Here is a 22,989-nt window from a genome sequence, read left to right as displayed (position 1 = left end):
TATGATATGATTAAATTCAAATCTCATGGCCAAATGCATAACTATGAGTGGATCTTGTTGGGGGCCAGAAGTATTTCAAAAATCAGGCATTTCATAAAAAACCTCAAGGGTGCCACAAGGGGGTGCTAGAAAGTTTGTGGAAATGCAAAAAAGAAAAGAAAAGCAAACATACCATAAATACAAACAAGCTAAAATAATTAATTAGCAGTTGAATTAAATACTTATTAGGTTTTAATTATAGATTTACAAAACTTTAAGTTTACAAAATTAAGTTTACAAAATTGTTAAGATTAGACACCCCCAAATAAAAAAATACAATTCGTTTTATCCACTCGAGTACAATAAGACAGAAGAGAGACTCAATTTGGTAGTTGAACTTGTAACACTGTCTGAACAGAAAACCAGCTACACAGACAGTTAACAATACTGAATTGTGTTCTCCTTAGCAAGACAACTCAGTCCAACTTGGCATATTATTCAAAACTTTTCATGACTAGACATTTAAATCTGGAAAAGAAATGAAAATGCACACCTCACAGATGCTACAGTAGTGAGCAGGTTCGTCCTTGGTCCTTCCATGCCAAACAAGCTCTTTTCCAGCAGCTATGAGAGCCTCCCTCAGCATCTGACACTGCTTTAGTGTCCTCAATAAACAGTACCTGAACGGGAAGAGGAGGAGCATGCATACCTTATTTAAAACTTCCAATAAACTGCTTGAAATTTCAGTCACGGCATACTGCATCACTGTGACTGATCAAATGGCAAATGTGGTGCCGCAGACTCACTTGATCATCTCAAAGAGCTTGTGGTCTGACACTTTGATGTTTCTGGCCATATTCCAGGAGAGGTGAATCATGGGAACGATGGATTTGACACTCTGGAGTTTGTTCCACTCATAGCGCTCCACCGCTAGCTTGTACTGATGCACTGAGGAAGGACCAACACGATTAGAAACTACAGCAAAATAGATGAGCCGCATTTAAATTAAAAGTTTTTGTATAGTGCCTTTCACAATGTTTATCGTTCAACTCCAGTTCGAGTACATGGAAAAAAAGAAAAACAATTATGCAATATTCTTTAATATATCTTTTTTTTATAATGACGACAATTATATTTTGCTTCATGTGTGCTTCTGTTATTTACCTATGCTGGTTTAGGCTATTTTTGTCGGTGGGGAAAAATGCAATACTGTGTTCTAATGTTTAATTAACTACATAAAACTATTAGCTAGTTTTAGTTACTATTAGTTAACTCAATACATTTCTTAACTTTAATCTTTAAGATATTTATTTTATATCACAGAGAGACAAAATAAGCTACACGTTAATTTGTGTTTTATTTTTATTTGATGACATGAGTGGCCATCTTAACAATGCAATGTTGAACAATTAAAAAAACTACAAAAATTATAAAAGACATAAAATGAATGAATAACCTTGAGTTTTGCAGAATAAAGGATGTAAAAGACACAAAGAAAAACATCAAATTCAAGTATCGCAAAGCCAAGCTGCTTAATAAAATAGCAGCTGTTTTTGTTTTGTTTTGACAGATGGGCTTTTATTAAATGGAAAATAGACAGTATTATAGGCAGAAGTTAAGGCGCACTGGCAGACCTGAAGGCTATGACAAAATGCAATTAGAAAAATTATTCTTCCTAGTTAGCCAGATTGTAAGGTTGAACAGTCTGCAATCCTTCAACTTGAAAAAATGAAAAAATATATATTTAAGGCGGCAGACAAAAGCAAGAGAAAAGATGGCTGTAAGAATTATAATAAATAACTTATAATAAATGTTTGGCTTTATATTGATGTGGTTCAGTACAGTAAAGTACAGTACTTTGTTTTTGTGATTAGACTGCCAATTAGTTTTTATAAAAAAAAATTATTATAATAATTATTTAAAAACTCATAAAAAAAAAACACCCTTACTCCAGACATGGCATGATGGTTCAGACCAGGGGTGTCCAAACTCGGTACTTCCTACCCCAATCTGACAGACCTGGGCTAGCTAATCAAGCTCTTACTAGGCTTTCCAGAAACATCCTTGCAGGTGTGTTGAGGAACGTTGAAGCTAAAATCTGCAGGACATCAGCTGTCCAGGACCAAGTTTGACCACCCCTCGTTCAGATGCCGTAAAATACAACAGCTTATGTAGGAACAACAGGTCTTAGGCAGCTCACCAGATTCTAGATCTGTTGGTCCAACAGCAATGATACAAATCTTGATATATTTACCAGTGAGTGGTCCTACGTTCCAGGCAATGTTGTTGCACCAGCCAATAGCCTGAACCCAATGCACAGTCCCTGTATTGAGCCAGACCAGATCACCTGGTCGCTGGATAAAGCGATACACTGGAACATTTGCCTCATACAAGTCCTCAAGATTTGGCCACCAAGATCCCATTAGATAATTAATATTATTCCTGCATAAAGAATACATGAAAATCAGCATGAGCATCTCACAACCTCACTTTTAAACTATTAATTCTGTTGTCAAAACTGACAAAGGTTGTTGTTTACAATTGGAAAATAAAAAAGAACAACTCTTCTTTGTTTACGGTTGGAATAAAAAAGTACACTACTGGACATGAACATCTGTAAAATACCTGCAAGGGATGTAAAGATAAATCAATAATCTATTAATGCAAGGGTCTCAAACTCGCGGCCCTCAGTGCAATATTTTGTGGCCCGCGCCAACCGATGTACACTGACAGAATCAGCGGAGTGGGGAGAGAGAGCGCTCCCCGCTCCGCTGATTCTATCCGTACACAGCGGTCACTGGCATTCCCCGCCCGCCGTGTTGTCGCGCGCGTTCTCATCAGCTGTGTTGTCGCGCGTGTACTCAAGAGCGGTGTTATCGCGCGCCTACTGAAGGGCGGGACCGAGGGTGTGTCGCGTCGCGGGGGCACTTTCTATGCAAGACTAAAAAGGGCATGTGCTCTGCACAGGTTGAGCCCTATGTGTGCATGTGCCTGCCCTGCATCTTATATATATCATAGGTAGATACAGACTGGTACAGACTGATGTGACTGGAGTGGGGTGGGGGTGTTTTATTTATAAATATATACACCTTTTTTTTAGGTGAGGGAATGGAAGTTTTGAGTGAGTTCCCCCACTTTTTTCCCAGGACTTCAATAAGTCAAAGTACAGGTCTAGACTTAATGATGATCATCTTCAAGCCATACTGAGGGTCTCAACTGCTTCCGCTCTAAAGCCAGATGTGGTTCAGATTTGTGAGAAGAAGCGCTGTCAAGTCTCTGGCAGCAAGAAATAGGCAAAAGATGCCATGTTCAGAAGAACTGTTCATAATCTTCACTCAATGTGTTATTAATGTTCAGGACACTTCATGTTCAGAAGAAATAATTAAAACTGTTAATAATGACATTTGAGGACTTTTTTTGTGAAATCCCTTATGCAGCCCAGCCTCACCCAGACTTTGCCTCCTGCGGCCCCCAGTTAAATTGAGTTTGAGACCCCTGTATTAATGTATCTGCACAGCTAGTGTTTTTCAGCCAATGATGAACTTCTGGTGAAAGGTTTATGTGAATATTTTCAATTTCATCAAGTTCCTTTTACAGCATTGATGTTGTAATGCAATTCACATATAATCAGTTAAATAGACTTGAGCATTTATTTAGTTGTTAAAGAGTAAAAGAGGCGAAAGACTGTTTAAACGCATGTGCAGTCATTAGGCGCAGGTTAGCACAGAAACACATTTGAAAATACTGGAGTAAAATGAATTTCCATATTTTAAAGACATGAAAAGATATAATTAATGCAGTGCTTCTTGTTTGGTCTGATACCCACTTTATATCGTATGTCAGCCAGTTAGTGATATCCGTGTTTAAAGAAATTACAAAACACACACAAAAAACAAACAGCGATTTTGTATGGCATGACAATTTACCGGACGCCTTGGGGCTGGCTGGCTGAAATTTAATGTCTGTGTGTATACAGCTCATGTAGATCGATACATTGATTAAATTACTAACCATGTGATGTATTGACAGAACTCAAAAAAGAAAAAATAGTAATATAAATTTAAAGAGACACTTCACCTAGGGTTGGGCGATGTCGATCAATTTGGTATCGTACGATGTCTAATGTGAAACATTGTGATGGACGATGGCATCGATGTCATTGGCGGAGGTGAATTCATTATTTATGAATAATTAATTTATTCTTAACAAATTATTTATTCGTAGCCTACCGTTTCAACTACCTGACCCGCATGGTCTTTATTTTACCTATAAACAAATTATAAACGAATAAAGATAAGTTGCACACAAATTACCCCGTCAATCACTTTTTCTGCAGGAGGTTCGTTGGTAAAAAAGGTGCACAACCAACAGTACCTGAGGTTTTCACTAAAATTACTAAGTAACTTACAAGACGTTAGATAGAGACCAGATGAATTAAATATCACATATCACATTTATTTTCACATCCTTGATAAACTGTCCGATGTGCACTGTTCTCTGGAGCTCAGAGTCATCTTTAATGGGGGGAAAATGTAATTTGTGTTGGTGCAAGCTGTTAGGTAATCTGTCCCTTTGCCTCTAATGAGTTTGAAAATACAATAATATCTGAGAAAATAACAGACAAACAAAAACCATGTCATTTGTAAACTCAGCTTTAAAAAAACAACAACTAAAGTGACAATTGTCAGTACATTTGAAACAAAAAAAGACGCAATATACAAAATTGCAAGTTTAAACAACTTCTATTTCTATGTTTTCTTTTTCTAAACTAATACATTTTAATCATTCCTATTGAGGATTCTTTATTGGTATTGATATTTCTGAGAAAAAAATATTTGATATTAAATTGACGGTGTTTTAGAAGTATCAAATAGACAGGCAGACTGCTTACTTTTCACAGAAATCATTCATGACACCCCAGTACGGCTCAGGAACGGCAAACCATTCACAATCTCCAGGGCCAATGTTTATGTTCACAGAGCAGAAGTTGTTGTTTTCTTGATGACCTGAAAAGATTAAAGACATTTTTTTTTTTTTGAGTTTCATTAATGTCGCTAGTAGAGCACGTGTCAGTGCTTGCGAGCCAAAAAGCTGACCTGGTGTCCTGCTGCCCGGGACCTTCATATAGAGCTGGACTGTGTTCATGCCGAGAATTGTGTGGCCCACATGACTGAGCAGATTCCCTGCAGACACCACCCGTGCGAAGGCAGGCAGTTTACTCAACTCAGCCAGCTGCAGCTTCCACCTGCAAAGCCACAGGACGGAGGTCAGATGAGACGACCTAACATGCCTTCCTGTTCCATCAACTCTGTCTGTTCACTGCAAGAGGTCTGAAGACTGACATTTACTTTGCAAACCTGCTTCAGACTTGAATGAAACTCTCAAGAGCATCCTGATGAAGCACTAAACCGCATGAGGCATGCATTAGAGTGATTTTATTACTGCTAAACAGTGCTATTAAGCACATCATGAAGTAGAGTGCCCTTTTCACCATGGTATAAAAAAATAATTCACTGTAAATCATGCACTTGAGTGGTTTATTGCTTCTATAATGAAAAATGATCCATTAGAAAATTAAGTGTTCAAAAGATTACAATTTTTTATGCCAGATAACATTTCTGATTTTGTTTTGTGACCGTCAATGCCTAGAACAAGCTGCAGGTTTTTTTTAACACCAAGAATGACATTTTTTAAGGGAATAAGCCAACATGTTCTTAAATGTAAATTGGGGACCACACAATGGTTTATAGGAGCAACACTTTAAAGTTTGAAAATACAACTCTAATATACCCATGAAATTACTTTAATTAATAGTTCAGTAAAAAAATATATAACAAAAAATAGGTTGAGAATAACTCTGCTCCCAAACAAGCCAATGTGAAAATAATTTGCCAATACCTTCTGATCACGCTGTAAAAATGTTGGGTTCTTTATCTGGATTTTTATTTAAAGATGCAATATTACATGAAATGCATCACAGACCGACAAATTTCCTATTTTGTTTTCTATTTCTCAAAAAATCTAGTACTAATCTTTCCATTTGTCTTAGTTTAATGATGTTTAAATGCTTGTATTGGGAAAATAAAACAGAGAATATATATATTTTTGCAGAATTTAAAACTACTTTAAAACTCTAAGGGCTCAAATTGTGTAAATGTGAGAAAAAACCCTTGAGACTTAGAGAAACCCTGCTACAAATGAATTAATCTAATCTAGTACTTCCAACAGAAAATACACTGCTTTTTTTTTTTTTACAAATAAATTCACTTTTGCACAGCAACTGGACTAGGTTCAATAAAGAAAAAGGTTCAATAAAAAACTGATGAAAAATGAAAACACTGAGCGCTTACTTTTTCTCATCTGACAAATCAATGTTGGTTCCAAATTTGATGTGCTTAAAGGGACCTCTTCTTCTCCGCACCACACTGAAAAAAAACATAGGTTCCAGTTAAAGACTATGGTCCTGTCAGAAACACAAGGTATTTAATTGAACAAGAACTTACTTTTCTGATGGAGCAGACTCCGTATCCGAGTGGTCTTTCTGTCCTTTCTTTTCATTTTCCTCCTAATGAATGTACCACAACAAAACAAAGCACTAATCATGCACTTTTTCATAGTATTAATGGCATTTTTTAGTAATCTCTAGACTGTTTCAGAAGCTACTAATTTACCTTTGTTTCAGTAAAATTAAACTCTCAAAGTGATTGACAGAAAGAAAAACATGCATACTCAAACTCCTGACACGAGAAAAAAAATGTATATTGTTGACATACTGGCCATACTCGAAGTAAATTAACAGGAATGAGCTAATTGTTACAACACGGGCACCTTAAGCTATGCCAAACCTGTGATACTAATAAAATTATAAGTGAATCGCCCTACAATTTAACACTGCAGCAATTTTTTTTCTTTGAATGATTGATGACATTGACTCACCCGCAATGATTCCTGGAAAGATGAGGCCTGGTATTGAGCATATCTGGCAATGGTGGTGTGAGACCGACTGCTCTCACACCGCCACATCTTCCTGCTCCCTGTCACATCCCAGTTCTCATCGGTGGGCTGAGACAACTGAGTCCTCACCTCCACAAGGTGCTCTGGGTTAGCCTCAACCAGAGTCTTGGTGGAGAATAATCCAAGGTCTGACATGAAGAGAAGAGAAACGCACCAAATTGATGAATATAATGGGTATAAACTCCTAATGAATAATTACAATATTTTAAACTGAATAATAATAATTATAAAGACAATATAATTTGCAATTACAAGTTGATTCTTTTACTTGATTTAAAGTTATGTTTTGAGATAGAATGTGTCATTTAATTCTGCAAGATTTTTAATTCAATAAAAGTGTATCAGCAACAAGGGAGAAAAGAGATCAGAAAAACTTCCATTAAGCACATTAATACAAACTAGAAGATAATGGTTGATAGAAGACGTTGGAAAGATGCAACTAGCATGTCTGACATTTTCTTGAATTTGATCTTTAGGCTTCAAAACCTTACAAACATTGCACCTGCTTGCTAATTTGACCTACAAAACGTGAAAATATATTTAATAATTTAATAATATTTATTAATATATTTAATCCCACTTTGAGAGCTTTTGTCCTTAAGAGACATTTAGCTGGCTGGTTTTTTATTTATTCCCAACATGGCAACAATAAACTTGAGTGCTCTATGGACAGAGATAATTTGACAAACATTTAAAAAGCCCCTATTAAGGGTTTTTGAAAATGACCTTCTGTGCAGTGTGTAACACAGCACTAAGTGAATAAATACATCCAACTGAGGGTTAAATCTGAAAGTGTTTAAATATATTGATTCTTTAATTGATTCTTATTGGTTTGGATCTTTAGTCTGAACGCATCAACGTCGAAACAGTACATCATCAAATAGGTAGTACCGGATCTGATAAAACATGAATGCTCCTTTCCCTTCATACACTAGCGGAGCACAAGGGATCATGGGACTGATAATGACGCGAAGATGACTATCACTGACAGACGGACATTCGGCTGTGGGGAATAAACATATAAAAGTTCATTTTCACAATACCACAGTATTTACCTTATTCTAAAATGCGGAAGTGCACCTGTTGTCGCGATTGTTTTAGAACTTCCGATTCAGTCGCCTATGGGAGAAATGACTAGGAACAATAAACGGCAGAAAACGGTCAAGCTACTTGCTCTATAAACAAATGTTTGCATGACTATACAAACCAAGTAGAATATTATAATAAGAAAATATCAGTTTGCAACATCAAACAGCGAAACAAGCAGTTTTTAATGTCTAAAAATAAATGGAAGTGAATAAGATCGGAAGTCTTGTGCCAAAAAGATTCAAATGGCAGCGCCCGTTCATCGGCGAAGAATAAGATAAACAGCCAACTTTGTGCTGTTTTTGTTCCTGTCATTTTTCCAATTTTTGATACAGTAACCTACGCTACAACACGGGACTCGCCGTCCGTTTGCTATTAAAGGAAGGAGCAGCCGAGACTATTATGCATGGGATTTTGTCAGTTATTATTACAGTTCATATGGACCAGATTCTTCTTCCTCTGCATCATAACATTTAAGTGTAACTAAATTGTTGCCTCGTTCTCTGAAGTTTGCAAAATATGTATTGTATTGTGTTGTAACTTGTAATTTGTCCATGTGGCTTGTAAACACTTATCTATTATAGATCAGTGCTTGTACTGTATCTGTCAGGTTAAACCTTTATGTTGCTATTCACATAGTGTCCAAAACCACATTGAATAAGTGACGTGTGCTTCTCCCTTTACCGATTTAAATGCATTTCTGTACTCATGATCCTCTGCCGTTTGTCTTTGTAATAGCCACCATTAGCTGTTCCTCAAAATCTAGTGTGGTCAATTTTCAAAATAGTTCAACTTTTGCCACTGTGTGGATAAATACTGAATGCGTGTCGTTGATTTTACTTGGGGTTAGGTTTAAGAGTAGAGTAATATGCTGGTGTTTAACTACATTAGTTTATTGCATTCTTGCATTGAGCTCACACATATACTGCACTCTGAGTACTTCATGAGCGCACAGGGCGTTTCTCGCGCTGAACCCAGTCGACCACACACAACAGACAGTGATTCAACCAATCAGCGCAAAATAGCCTCACGCAGGGGGGTTTGGGAACAAATGAATCGCTAAACAAATCATATGGGAGTCGTTGGGATAATTAGGTAAAAATAAATGCATATTATAGGACAATGAAATTTTTTTTGACCTTGCACGCATATCAGCATGTTGTTGGGAGATCCCCAAAACCAAAATAGTCCTTTTATAATGCATAATAATCTCTTTAATGCAATGCTAATCTCTGTTAGTTCTACATTATCAGTCTTCACTGATAGCCTTTCCTGCAGTACACTTTTATTTTAGCAGAATGTAATACTATATGAGGACCCCTGTGCTATTTGCTCAATTTGATCCCCGCTATTGTAAGGAAGCTAGATGAGCTGATATTCTCTTCATATGTGCTCTTGTGAAAGTGCAATTACACACTTAAAATGTACAATACTTCTCTAAATCAAATTGAGCTTATTAATTATGATTAACAATTTAACCATCATATGACACATGAATGACATAACTGTAAAATGTGGAAAAAAACTGACAAAATAGTGTACTTATCAGGTCTAGCATTCATAAGCCATGACAACATAATAACATGCATACAATGTCAGTCAGAAGCTAAATGTAAAATTTCAGGGCAATTTCCCCCAACATTTTTCTACTTTGGGAAGAAAGGTGACCATTAGCACAATTTCTGAAGGCAAATGATATATTCCATCATGTCATTCATGACGTTTGAAAAGCAGGTAGGTACATAAAAAGTCCATTTAGGAAGAATTCTGCTTCTGCTCTTTTTTTGTGGTGGTTGAGATCTGATGTAATGACACTTTCAGCATGCAGATGGTGCTGTTGTCATTTACACCAGAGTCACCCTGAAATGTGTCAAAACTAGCTCCCTGCAGCAACACTAGTTAAATGTTTCCCGACTGAGCATTCAGTCATTAAAAAACAACAACAACTACAACATCACAAGCATTTAAACAGCTGCTCATACACCACAAAATCCATCAATTTAATTACAAAACCACAGATCAATGCTTACAAATGTACACAGTGTTTTGGCAAGCACTCAGAAACACGCTCTCACCTAGCTTGAGTGCTCCAGCCAGGCCACGGATCACTGTTACAGGGTTGGCTGTGTTTGTGCAGAACTGGTGCAGCGGTGGAAAGAAAGCATCCCTCTTGTTCTCCAACTGCCAAAGATATAAAAAGTAGCTTTAGGTAACTGGAGAAAACAAAAAATGTTTCATAACTTTTTTTTTTTTTAAATGGGGTGTTATAAAGCTAGAACAAATTAAGGTCAAGCATAAAGTTTATTTCCATCTTATGGCAACAAAAGTGAGCAAAACATTGCCCTGTAAATAGCATTTGCAATAACACTAGCAAGAGTCAAAGAAGAGCATCCAGGCTGCAACTCTGTCAGACATCAGTGGTGTTTACTCACATAAATACTAGGGGTTGGAGGATTGAGTTTGTCCTTTGGCAGAGGAGGGATGGGTGGAGGTGGTAACCGTGGAGGGGGACACTTGTCTAGTAAGATGCTGTTATTGGACACACCATTCTTCCCCAGGTTTCTGCAAAATATGCAATGAGGTGTGATATTATTAAACAACTTAGAAAACATAAAATAATGTATAATTAATGTTTTTATATTATCCAAATTCTATTTTGACAGATTGCTAGCTGAATTTGACAGAGTCAGTGTCTTTTGATGTACTGTCAATGTGACGGGGTAAACATGTACTATCACTTTCTGGACACAGATGGAGCCACAAGCCAGATCACTAGAGACTTACAACTGAACACTAAAGAAACAGACACTTTTATACAGTGTACTAGAGGATCAAAATTTTAGTAACTATTATCTAAATAATTACAAGTGTGAAGATTGTGCATAGTAGTGCTTTGTTTTGTTTAGAGAAGAAACAAAATAAACTATTTGATATGTAAATGTTAATAAATGATCAAAAAACTGACAGCAAAAAAAAAGGCTTAAAACATTTTACAATAATTTTACTGTACACACTTCTGTTCAAAAGTTGAGTCATATTCAGATATTTTAATATTTTTGTAGGAATTGTCTTATGCTCACAAAAATGTATTCTGTGAAATATTCATTCAAAATAAGTGTTTTCTTTAATATACAATTAAAGGCTAAATCATTTTTTTTATCATTTTAAATTTTTTCCTCAAGTGTTGTTTACAGCAGGAAAAATTTCCACACATTTTTTTCTTCTGGTCTTTTGTTTTAGTTTGGCTGAAAAAGTGGTTTTCAATAAAAAATAATAATAAAACAACAATTAAAATTAATTTTACTAGCCCCTAATATTTTCAATTGTCTTCAGTTCAATTAATTAACCTAACTTGCCTAGTTGGCGTAATTAACATAGTTTAACCTTTAAACTGCACATTAGGCTTAATATTGGCATTTTGTAAAATTACTGTAATTGTGGCAGAGACAAAAAAAATGTTAATAGAAATAGGTTTTTAAAATTAATGTTTCAAAATGTGTTGAAAAATCTTGTCTGTTAAACAGCACTCATGAAATATTTTTAAAAGAATTACAATTTTAGATGAGGACTAATAATTGTGGCCTCACTTTTAAAAATGTTTTGAAATGCTAATTATTCCAATTATAGCAAAGCTGAAACTGCATTTTTTGTAAGAAACAATACATTTTCAAAATTTCTTTGACAAATAAAGAAGAACGCTTAACTTGCACCACTTTTGATTAATATATTACATCATTGCCAAAGAAGGTTATTTAAAAAAACAAACATACCGACCACTTTTGAACAGCAATGTATTTAACTACAATATAAGCCATATCAAAAGCAATCACAAACACAGAGCAGACATTTGTGTGCATTTTACACACAAACGCACACGCACGCACGCAAGCACGCACACACACACACAAACAGTCATCTATGCCAATATAAATATTGCATGTTTTTCGATCAGATCGGAGGATTTTATATGAATAAAAACAATATTTCTATCAACATAATCAACCAAGGTAATTAACTAATCACCTCTGCAGTTCAATTTTATGTAAAACAGAACAATACATCAAGCACATACCAAATCACAATGTTAAATTACTGTATCAAATCAATGAAATTGCAATAGGCCACAACTACAATTAAAAGAAACAGATGAGGTAAACATTGTCAATCTTGTTATCCACTTTCCTGATTTCTCTGAGCAGATGGGTATAATGAAGGATCAATGCATTTGATCTAATATTGTGAAATAAGCTTCTGCAATTATTGTACAGAATGAAATTACAACACAAAATGACAGCAGCAACAGCTTTAGCTTCAGGCACGGAACTACACTAAAGTTTCTGGGTTTGTCACCATATAGATAAGAAAACATTGTTTATGACACCGTTTCACCCAAGCTTGGTTTTTACCAAATCAAGCTTTCAAGCTCAGATGGCCAACTTTAAATTCAACCTAGCTAATGAGTTTCAACAACATGTCCAGCAATGTTTAAGACTTGTATTAGCAAGAGGATAAAGGGTCGTTTGTAGCTGAATGAATAAAAACAACATATCCACTTGTTTCAATACTACAAAAGCAAAATAAAAACCGTAAATGTTTTTGATCCAGTCTTCGATGCTAACGTTACTCACACTTGTGATCGGATTGAAAAACCAAAAACACATTTTAGCAGCAGAGAGGATGATGATGATGTGTCATATCTTTCATTTACATGCAAAGAAAGAAAATTAAACAACGGCAAAAAAACTGTAATAAAGAAGGTCTGAATTCTGAATGAATAAATATAGGAAAAGAACATTACCTGCATGCTTTGAGCACATCACTGGAGCTGGGGTAGATGGACACAGAGGACCACAGAGTGAACGACGGAGGCGTTGGTTTATGACAAACCAGTGGAGAAGCCACCTTCAAGGGGCTCTGAGAGTCCTCCAGACCTTTGCCGTTGAGCGTGGGGCTGTTAAGGCTGTTAACACTGTTCTGAGTACTGTGGTGGTCTGCAGTTTTGGGTGAGGGCGAAGCTGCAGACATGGCAGAACATGGAGAAGAAGCCACCGAGTTTTCCTGCGGCTTGTGCAGACTCGGGTGAACATTGTTAACCTTTGTGCCAGCAGCCGCCGACCCTCCTCCATTACTATTATTACTATCATTGGCTTTTCCAATCAACAAGGCCGAGAGCTGTGGATTGTCTGAACTAAGTACACCTGGTGAACGGGGTTTCGCCCCAGCAGTGTCTGCCTGGCCCTGATGGACATGATTAGGCAGTCCCTCTGCAGTGGCAGTGCTGTTAGGCGTCCCCACGGAATGCCCGTTTCCTGAAGGCTTGCTCTCTTTGGTGTTCACCGTGCCTTGCTGTCCACCTGAGGTAGCAGAGCTCTGGGAGCTCGGGGAGGGGAGGTGATTGTGACTGGCCTCCTGCGCTTGCGTGTCGCTGGCTGTGGCCGAATGTCCGACCTGATTTGGACCGCCAGTGCCGGCTGCCGGGGAAGGCTGGGACGTCCCAGTGGAAGAGAAAGGCTGCTCGCCGTTAGGACCTGCTGAATATGAACCTGGACTTTTCTGAAGCCCCTGTGATAAAGAATGACGAAAGCATTTGTCACTTATGTATGAAAACTACTTAATAAAAATAAATACATAAAAAAAGACTCAAGTGCTAATCTTCTGTTTAGAAATCTTGAAAAACAATATATATTAGGGTTAATAATTAAACACTAATGGTTAATGGTGATTGTCTTCAGAAACATTCTTCTTCACACCAATAGTACTAGTAATAGTTCTTCACATTCCAATAGTAATGATTAAAGTAAATGATCTAAATGCATTTGTATATTCTGGGCAAGGCACAAGACTAAAAAAATGTTCCTCCAATTGTATATTATCAGGCAGACATTTTCCATAATTTTGATAAGCAGCCCAAACTGTCTGTCAGCAAATGTAGATTTGTACATCTGCAGCCGTTCATGCAGATCAGCCATTTGAGAGTGCATACGTCTTGTGTTAATGATATGGACACGAGAGAGAGAGTGACTGGTAAAAACAAATGGTGAATCAATATTGGAATTAGTTTTGCACACTTGAGGAAGGATGACACCATGGCTGAAGTATTTCTTTTAGACAGGTAATGTTCTGTTTTAAAACTATTTTAGTCACGCAAAGCGCATGTAGATTTTGTCATTTTACAAATGGGTTATATGCACAGATGTGTTGATCAGCCACTGAAATCTTCCAACGACTGATAGATGTGACTATTTTTAATTTCATAAGGGACTTTTTACTAATAATTGTTTTACTAATAATAATAGTAACTATTTTTACTAATTTATTTAGTTTCACAACACCAGTAAATAACGCTATTCTGCGAAGTTGTTTTTTTTATTCATTTTTTTTAATTATTGGTTCATTTTTTAACAATGACGACCTGTGACGTGCTTCCTATATCGTTTACCATGATGCTTTGAATATTCAGTATGAAATAGCATGCAAATATGGCTTAGTAATATGACTTGGATCTGAGAAGTTAAAAGCACTCATTTTCGGTTTATTTAGAACCAAGAAATGGAGGAAAAAACTAGTGGAGGTTTGACAGGAGCACCCATGTCTGTTTGACGTTTCATATAGAAAGTTAAAAAAGAAAAGTTGAGGAGAAATTGCTAATTCCCTTCAAACCCAGGTGAGCAAATATGTACATTTTCTACCACATTAAAGGCTGCTTTCTCATTATGTAGTTAATAACAAGATATACTACGTGTTTTTGGCTGTGAGACGTGATTTGGATGAAGTTGTCGGCGACTCTTCCTATTGTAAAGTCATGCAATGTGAAAGCCCCTGTCGCCTATCCATCTTGCAGTGTAAACAAAGCAGCGACAAAACGCTGGCCCAGATAGTCATGCAGTGTGAAAACATCTGACATGACTACTTTCAAAATCATACAGTCTGAATTCAGCAAAAGTAGCCTTTAAAATTAAAATAATTGGTTCTTGAATACCAAGGCCTGAATGTCTTAGGATCGTTTTTTTAATTAAATAGAGTAATGTCTGCTCAAAACTCATCGTTGCTGTTACAAATATTACATTTTAAAATAAATCATAAGTGTTATTTTGAATTGCAATAATATTGCATAATATTACTATCATTACAGTACTTCTGTTCAACAAAAACGTAACACTTTACATTAAGGTTGTTTTCATGTATTTACTAACATGAACAAACAATGAACAATCCATTACAGAATTCATTTGTCTTCATTAATGTTAATGAAAATAAAGTTGGTCATTATTAGTTCATGTTATCTCAGTGCATTAACTAACGTTAACAAGCATGAATTTGGATTTTAGTTCAATTGTTAAACTATGCTTTATAAATGTTCAAGTTGTTCTTTTTTTAATTCACATTAGTTAAAATAAAAACTAACATTAACTAATGAAACCTTACTGTAAAGTGAGACCAAGGGGTGTAACGATACACTCAGCTCACGATACGATGTGTATCACGATATAATGTTCACGATTCGATATGTATCACGATATTTGGAATAAAAATTGAAAATTTAACTGAAATGCAAATTTTACCAAGTAAACTATTTTTTATGTATTTCTTTTGTTTCAACTTGTTAAACTGAACCTTCTTTTAGAAAATATTTTAAACAGGCCTGTCTCTGGAAAATAAAACAATTTAAAAACTTCTTAAAAATTATTATTGAAATGACAGAGACAAAATTAAGGAACAATTTAAGTAAAGGTGCAAAAAAATAAGCTTTTTTTTCTCATCAATTGAATTTAACAGTAAGAGCTTAAGGCTTTGCTTGGTCACTTGCGTTTTTTGTGTGTGCAAAAAAAATCCACATTTCCAGGTAATCAGCTATTCTATAAGATAATCCTGAACTTATGTGTATCTGTCTGAGAGGTTTTTATGGATGGCTGTCTTCATGTTGGGCATGATGAGTGACAGGGTGGCCGTCTTTTCATTACACAGGACAGTCGTGGCTCTTTTCAGCAGTTTACATTACATCCCTATATACATACATAGGGTTTCTGCAGATACTATAATGTCAAATTTAAGACTTTAAGACCTATATCGAAATACCAAAAAGACACGAGAAAATGTAAATTCACAAAATAAGGGGTAAAATAAATGTATTTAAATTGAACAGTACTAAAGACAGGTTAAATGCACCATTGAAAAAAACAAATAAACAAACATCTTAATGCTGATTTATACTTTCACATGGCACCGCATTGCGCACATCACGAAACGGATGAGGCTTTTATACTTGAAGCGTTTGCCATTGAGATATTTTTTTAAATGACAGGGGTGGTCAAAAGAAACAGACAGTAAAATCAGACGAATAAAAACAATCATTATCATTGAAGATGTTTGTGGGGGCCTATTTTTTTTTGTTTGTTTTAACAAACTTCTCAGGTTTTTCCAAACTTTTACAAAAACTTTCCTCCTTTCCCATAGCTGTATCAATTTCTAGCCAAGAATTATTGGTCATTGGTCTTAGTACACTGTTCCCTCTTCCTTTCATGCTTTTTGATATGATTTATATTAGTACACTATTACTTACCAATATTTAAATTACTAAAATAGATTTACATTTTACATTTTTTATCTAAAAAATCATAACATTTTTGGCTGTGTGTTATATGAGATATTTCCAGTTTCAAACACTTAAAGACACCAAGAATAGTTTTATTTTTAAAAACATTTATTAAAAATCCAATAGGAGCACCATACTAATAAAATAAAAATTAAAAAAACATGTAAATATAACAAATGCAGAAATGTAACTAATAGAAAATAGGTTAAAACTTGATAAGGTATAATAGCCTACTGTACTATTCACTCTTCAAATAAATGTTCCTATCAATCCCATTTTATCATGGCAACTAAAATAAAGTGAATTAGTCTAGGCCTGGGCGGTATCCAAATTTTGATACCGTCAACCCTCCTCCTTATTTTACCCCAGTATCCGGTATTACCGGCGTAATAAAAAAAATGTATGACGTAAGGCTCAGACAGCGTCACAAAAAAATGTTAGAGAGAGAGAGAGAGAGAGAGAGAGAGAGAGAAGCACCTCTCCCTCTCTCTCTTACACGACAGTGAAAATAACAGCAGTGAAATAACGGCATCATGTAAAAATCATATCGCACGCACTTAAAGAGAACTTCCGCAAACAAAGCGATGAAGCAACATTCGCCACGTGCACTGACTTTAATAACAGATAGCTGATTGGCTATTGCAAGTTGACCTTTTTGTAGTTGTAATACCGCAAATTACAATTGAAATACTGAAATAAAGAAGTACAACACCATAAAACCTAGCAACAGCAATAAAAAAGAATTTAAATAATCATTAGATGTAGCATTACATGGACATCGCAAAAATAAAACCTGTGCAAAAATATAAGACCTAGAACTGCGAATTTACACTTTTTAAGGCCTTAAATTTCGAATTTTAAATTTTAGACTTTAAGACCCAGCGGGAATCCTGTGTGTATATGTGTATGTATGTGTGTGTATACACACACACACACACACACACACACACACACACACATCATTTTTTTTAACACATCTATAGTTAGGCTTAGCTTGAAGCGAAGTCCAAAAGTGAATAATTGATGTTATTTATTACTTAATTGTTTAAGCTACCTCACAGAACTGCTCTGTTTGTTAACAGAGTTTTTAAATGTTAAAATAAGGTGAATTAAATAAAAAATAAGGAACATCCTAGATTTGTTTCTTCGCTCTTCTTTATCCTTTTTTTTATGCATTACAGAAGTAGCGGATCAGGTTTCGGTTTCAGTAGATACTCGAAATAAAATGACTCTGACTAAAGTGCAAAAAAAGAACCTGATCGGGACATCCTTAGACTTGTATATCAGTCATAACATGACAAGAAATATGATCTTATGATCAAATCTCACCTGAGTGGAGTTGATGTGTTGGCTTTTCCACTGTTCATCATCCATGCTGCTGCTGGTGGGGGTTGTGCAGTTATGAGGTAGTGCGTTTTGCCGCAAGTAAGGCACATTTCCGTTGCTCCCCGATCCTGGGAGATGATTATTGCCCACAGAGACGGCATCTGTGTTACCCAGGGTACCAGCGGTGCTGCATGGGACGGGGCTCGCAGGGACAGGTCCGTTGGCTATTGGCTGAGCAGCGCATCGTGTGAGGGCAGAGGGTGTGCGAGACAGAGCGATGTGTGGATGGTGAGGGGAAGGTGTGGAATTAGAGTTTGTAGGCAGTGAAGAGTCGGCTACAGGACCGTTGGACACACTGGGTCGTATCTGACCCATGGCATTCAGCCTTGTCTGTTGGAGAAAGCAAGAGTTTTAGGCAAGACATCTTCAAGTGTATTAAAAGGCAAGAGAGACCAATGATGATTTGAATTCTTTTATAGCTTCTTACAGACCTTCTTATGTTTCAAGCCACAAATTATGATCCTTACCTGTTGATTCTGTTGCATTAGACTCAGTTGCTTTTCCAACTGTTCCAGCATCTGCAGCTGCACTGGCTTCAGATTGGCTCTGTTGTTCCGTAACTGTTCCAGGAGCTGGATAAACCATACGATAAAATGTGTGCTTGCCTCTAGATCTAATATAATGTGCTTTTACATAAGTACACCAAGTCAAAAGTTTTGAATAGTTAGGCTCACCAAAGCACTTATAATTTTCAAAAGCAATTTCGTTTTTCAAATATTTCAAAATGTAATTAATTCCTCTAATGGCAAAGCAGAATTTCCATCACCATTAGTTCCAGTGCCAGATGATCTCTCAGAAATCCTTTTAATATGCTGACCTGGTAATATTTCTTATTACATTTTTCAAAACTGATGTTCTGCAAAAGATTTTTTTCTTTTTTTTTTACTGGAAACCTTTAGAAACAATGACAAATGGCATGCTCAACCAGCTAAACATGCATTTATACAATAAAAAGCACTAATTCAGGAAAATGTTAATTCTTATATATCCTAAACTTTTGATGCATTATGATTTTCACAAAAATATTAAGTATCAATAACTTTGATAAGCCGTTCAAAAAATGAATAAATAAAGATATGTATGAGCGTTTTTGAGCAGAAAGTTTTAATTTTCTGAAGGATCATGTGACACCAAAGACTAGAAAATATATTTTGGATCACAGAAATACATATACATTTTTAAATAGTCGAAAAGAATAAAGTTATTTCAAACGTAACCAATATTTCACACTGTTTTTAGATCAAACAAATGCAGCTTTATTCACCAGCAACATACATAAAGCACTAAAATTTTACAGATGAGCAACAGCCAGAAATAGCAATAAAATTGTATCTACCAACCTGAAGTTTCTGTGGGGTTAAACTCCAGTTGGAGATCTGATGATGACCTGGATCATTTGTCCAGGAATCTGATGAATTCTGAGGTTAAGACCAGAAAGCGATAAATAATTAACCAATTCTTGATATGTAACAGATTGAACTAACATAAAAGTTGTTCTTCAGTACCCTGGCTGGACTAGTGGTCCTCTTTTTCTTGGCCGGGCTGGACTGGTCTTCTGTCTGGCCAGAGAGCACATGAGGAGGAAGAGACTGGCTTGGGATTTGAGACTGGGCTTCATTGCTCTGATGAGCTTTGCAGGTGGTTTGCTATAGGCAACAGATACAGAATTGCAGCTTGCATGAACACTTAACTTTAGTAATCTAATTAGTTTCTTTTTAATACTGCTTGAGGACAAACATCAATTCTGACTTGGTGCAAGTTCACCCAAAAATAAAAATTCTGTTGTTACTCAATCTTGTTGTTCCCAATTAAAGGCCTTCATCTGCCTTCAGAACTCAAATGAAGACATTTAGGTGAAATATGAGAGCTCCCTTATCCTCCGTAGTCAGGCAGGTTTCTGGAAGGTTTTAAAGTCCAGAAAAATACCCAAAACATCCTCAAAACTGACCATGTACCTTCAGAGGTAAAAATGTAAAATCTTACTAACCTACGAGAATACTTTAAAGAATACATAACAAAAAACAACAACAACTCAATTCAGTTTTTTTTCTTCAGTGTGAGTATAAGGTGCACGTTCATGTGTTAATCACACCTCTGACAAATTAACTAAGATGGGACCCTGCATTGCTTTAAATACAGAAAGCTGATATACATCACTGCAGTGCACATGAACATGCACAATATACTGACACCGAGGAAAAGATACTGTTGTATAAATTCATATTTGTTTTATGCGCACACTAAAGTATTCTTATAGCTTGAATATATTTAGATTGAATCACTTAAGGCGTTTGGTTTTTTTTTTTTTCTGGACTTTAAAACCCTTCAGAACCATGCTGCATTTATGAAGGATGAGGGAGCTCTCAGTTTTTCCCTAAAATACCATAAATTGTACTCCGAAGAAAAACAAAGGTCTCAGGAGTTTGGAAAGACATGAGGATGATTAATTAATAACATAATTTTGTTTTTTGGGGGGGTGAACCAACACCTCACCCAAACAAACAGCTCCCTAATAAAAGATGCAAAAGGACAAGACAAGAGAAAGCATATGCCACAATTCTCATTCAAATATGTGTGTTAAATATATGATGTACATATAAATAAGTACTATATTTAAATGGTCCCCCAAAATTAGTGAGCAGTATGTTGAAACAAAGGATGATGTGTGCTGATGAGTGCTATGGTCTAATGAACTGGAGGAAATAACTTTAAACCTTAACAGTTTAAGATTATTCTCCAGAATCAATGTTATCAATAACATTGTTCTGCATGACTGGGAATTAAGGACCTTTTAAAAGGTACTTAATCATGAAGTCAGGCCTTAACCACACACTTTGAGGTTTCATTAAAGGAATGTTACGGGATTGACAAGTTAGGATCAATGGACAACATTGGTTACATAACTGATTGTATTTATAAATCTGTGGTTTTCGAAAGTCTGTGCTGATTAGCAATGGTCCAATTTACTTGATTAAAATCATGAAAAACATGTAAACTGTCCAATCTTTATATTTTTAATTATACTTTTAAGTATATTTTTAAAAGAATGTACTTGCTAAACAAAAACTACATACCCACAAAATGTCATTAGTGGTGTGTATGTGGTGACCCATAATACAGTAGTCAACACTTGAAGACGATCAAAAAAGTTTTTCAAAAATGGGTGTTAATGACTTCATGAAAGATTTTCAGCCACTTCAAATGTTGACTACTGTATATTAGACCATTAAATAAAAACAGACAGCCAAAATACATTTAAAAACTGTGTAGTTGGATTAACTTGCAGTTATCCATAACCAAAATAGAGGTGCATCATCATGCATATGGCATTCATAAAAACAGAGATGTATTTTTGATGACTGTGATGATGATTTTTGGCTGGTTTTTAAATCGCTGGATATTATAAGTAATGTTTAGTTAAAAAAACTATGGTGTATATAATATTTAAAGATTTTCTGGCTATACTATTCAAACAGGTATTCAAGTATATTTATTGCCTGTCTCTGAATTATTTTCATTGTAAAGTAAAAATGCTACTGTAAATGGAACATTTATTTGAAAACAAAGCTTTACTAAACTTGTTTAAACATTTCTGAGGTAGATATGCCACAAATGGTGTCAAGCTCAACCTGTACAGTACCCAAAACATTCCTTTAAAATGCCAAAATGTTCAAACTAGCACTACCAAATCATTGTTATGAGTCTAAACCATTGAATGGTGCAAGGGTTTCTACAGGCTTGTCTAGCTGATCTGTTCTCACCTGTTGGGTCGTGTTGAGCGCTCCCTGTCTGGAGGTGAGCTCTGCTGGGATTGGTAGGCTCCACGCCTCCTCAATACTAGGGAGCATTTTACTTTTACTTGGTAAACTACCTTGCTGAAGATTACACAACTGAGCCTAGAAAAAGATTGCGCAGAGAACATGTTCAAAGCCTGTTTTGGCTAAGCTTGAGTCAATGCAATGGTGATGCATCAAAACACAGATGAAAATGACACTCATATCATTCTCCATGTATAGACACAGGGACGTGATTCAACTAAAATTATGTTCACAATCTTCCCAAAACAAAACAGTAACACAAAGACAGGCACATTGAAATGAAACGTGTACACTTCCACTTCTGGTAAGGTCTTGTTCGAGCACTTTATACCTGGAGGCATTTGATGCGAGCAGTTAGAGCTGGGATGTTACTGCAGGACTTGCTGCACGTGGCATTGATGTAGCACTTGATGGCATCCTGTGGCTGGTTACAGGACTCGTAGAGCGTGCCCAGGTCCATCCAGGCAGCCGCATGGCTGTGGTCCAGCTGTACTGCACAGATATATGCCTGCAGTGCGTCCATCGGCTGGTTCTGCTGCTGATACAACACACTGTGGATGCAAGCACAGTAGAGACAAGAGCTTAAAAAAGAAAAGCAAACAGCCCGTTTCTAACAAGCAACAACTCCTATCTTTTTAATTAGACACTTGGACAAAAGAACTCACACATGAGTTCATTTGTCTAACTTTGACTGGTATGCCATCATAAATGGTGAAAATAACCCATAAGGCATTTATAAGGCTAAATGTGACGTAAATGAAGTCCTCTTTCACGACAGACCAACTACATTATTGTTAAATAGAGAAAACATTTACAAGGGACCTTATTTTTGAAAGAAAAAAAAAAAAAAAAATCACCAAATTTGATAACTTATTAGGCAATTGTTGCTATCCATGAATTTTCAAATGTACTTTTTACGAGGCTAGAAAAATCACCAAGCTCTACATTATGATTATTATTATTAGTAGTAGTAGTTGTATTACTATATTAATAATAATAATAATTATTATTATTATTATTTATTTATTTATTTTTAATTGTTCAATATTCAAACGGGCAAATTGTGAAAGTTGAGCAAATCTGAGGAAAGTTAAATGTGCTGCTCAGTTTTTT

At 35.9% G+C, this 22,989-nt stretch overlaps 1 protein-coding gene across 7 annotated transcripts in view; it reads right to left on the bottom strand.

Annotated features, from left to right (window-relative positions):
- Positions 1-22,989, bottom strand: part of kdm6a (lysine (K)-specific demethylase 6A) — a 74,030-nt gene that overhangs the window by 3,714 nt on the left and 47,327 nt on the right. For 3 of the 7 annotated variants that reach the window (XM_087268131.2, XM_087268132.2, XM_087268135.1), the window contains 17 exons: positions 22,208-22,427; positions 21,820-21,954; positions 19,564-19,704; positions 19,399-19,476; positions 18,526-18,630; positions 18,002-18,388; positions 12,878-13,641; positions 10,512-10,641; positions 10,155-10,260; positions 6,916-7,121; positions 6,483-6,544; positions 6,330-6,404; positions 5,076-5,224; positions 4,871-4,985; positions 2,234-2,421; positions 786-927; positions 533-659 (listed from right to left, as the gene is read on the bottom strand). In XM_087268131.2, coding sequence (XP_087124257.1) covers positions 533-659; positions 786-927; positions 2,234-2,421; positions 4,871-4,985; positions 5,076-5,224; positions 6,330-6,404; positions 6,483-6,544; positions 6,916-7,121; positions 10,155-10,260; positions 10,512-10,641; positions 12,878-13,641; positions 18,002-18,388; positions 18,526-18,630; positions 19,399-19,476; positions 19,564-19,704; positions 21,820-21,954; positions 22,208-22,427 — 3,130 coding nt within the window. Of the gene's footprint in view, positions 1-532; positions 660-785; positions 928-2,233; positions 2,635-3,472; positions 4,986-5,075; positions 5,225-6,329; positions 6,405-6,482; positions 6,545-6,915; positions 7,122-10,154; positions 10,261-10,511; positions 10,642-12,877; positions 13,642-18,001; positions 18,389-18,525; positions 18,631-19,398; positions 19,477-19,563; positions 19,705-21,819; positions 21,955-22,207; positions 22,428-22,989 lie in introns of all 7 variants that reach the window. The other 4 variants (XM_087268133.2, XM_087268134.2, XM_087268136.1 and 1 more) reach the window with 2 other exon arrangements.

The sequence above is a fragment of the Danio rerio genome, chromosome 9 (genome assembly GCF_052040795.2).
Source record: "Danio rerio strain M-AB ecotype USA chromosome 9, GRCz13ab, whole genome shotgun sequence".
NCBI lineage: Eukaryota > Metazoa > Chordata > Actinopteri > Cypriniformes > Danionidae > Danio > Danio rerio.
Note: the sequence above shows the minus strand (reverse complement) of the source record. Positions and strands in the feature narration are given on the sequence as shown.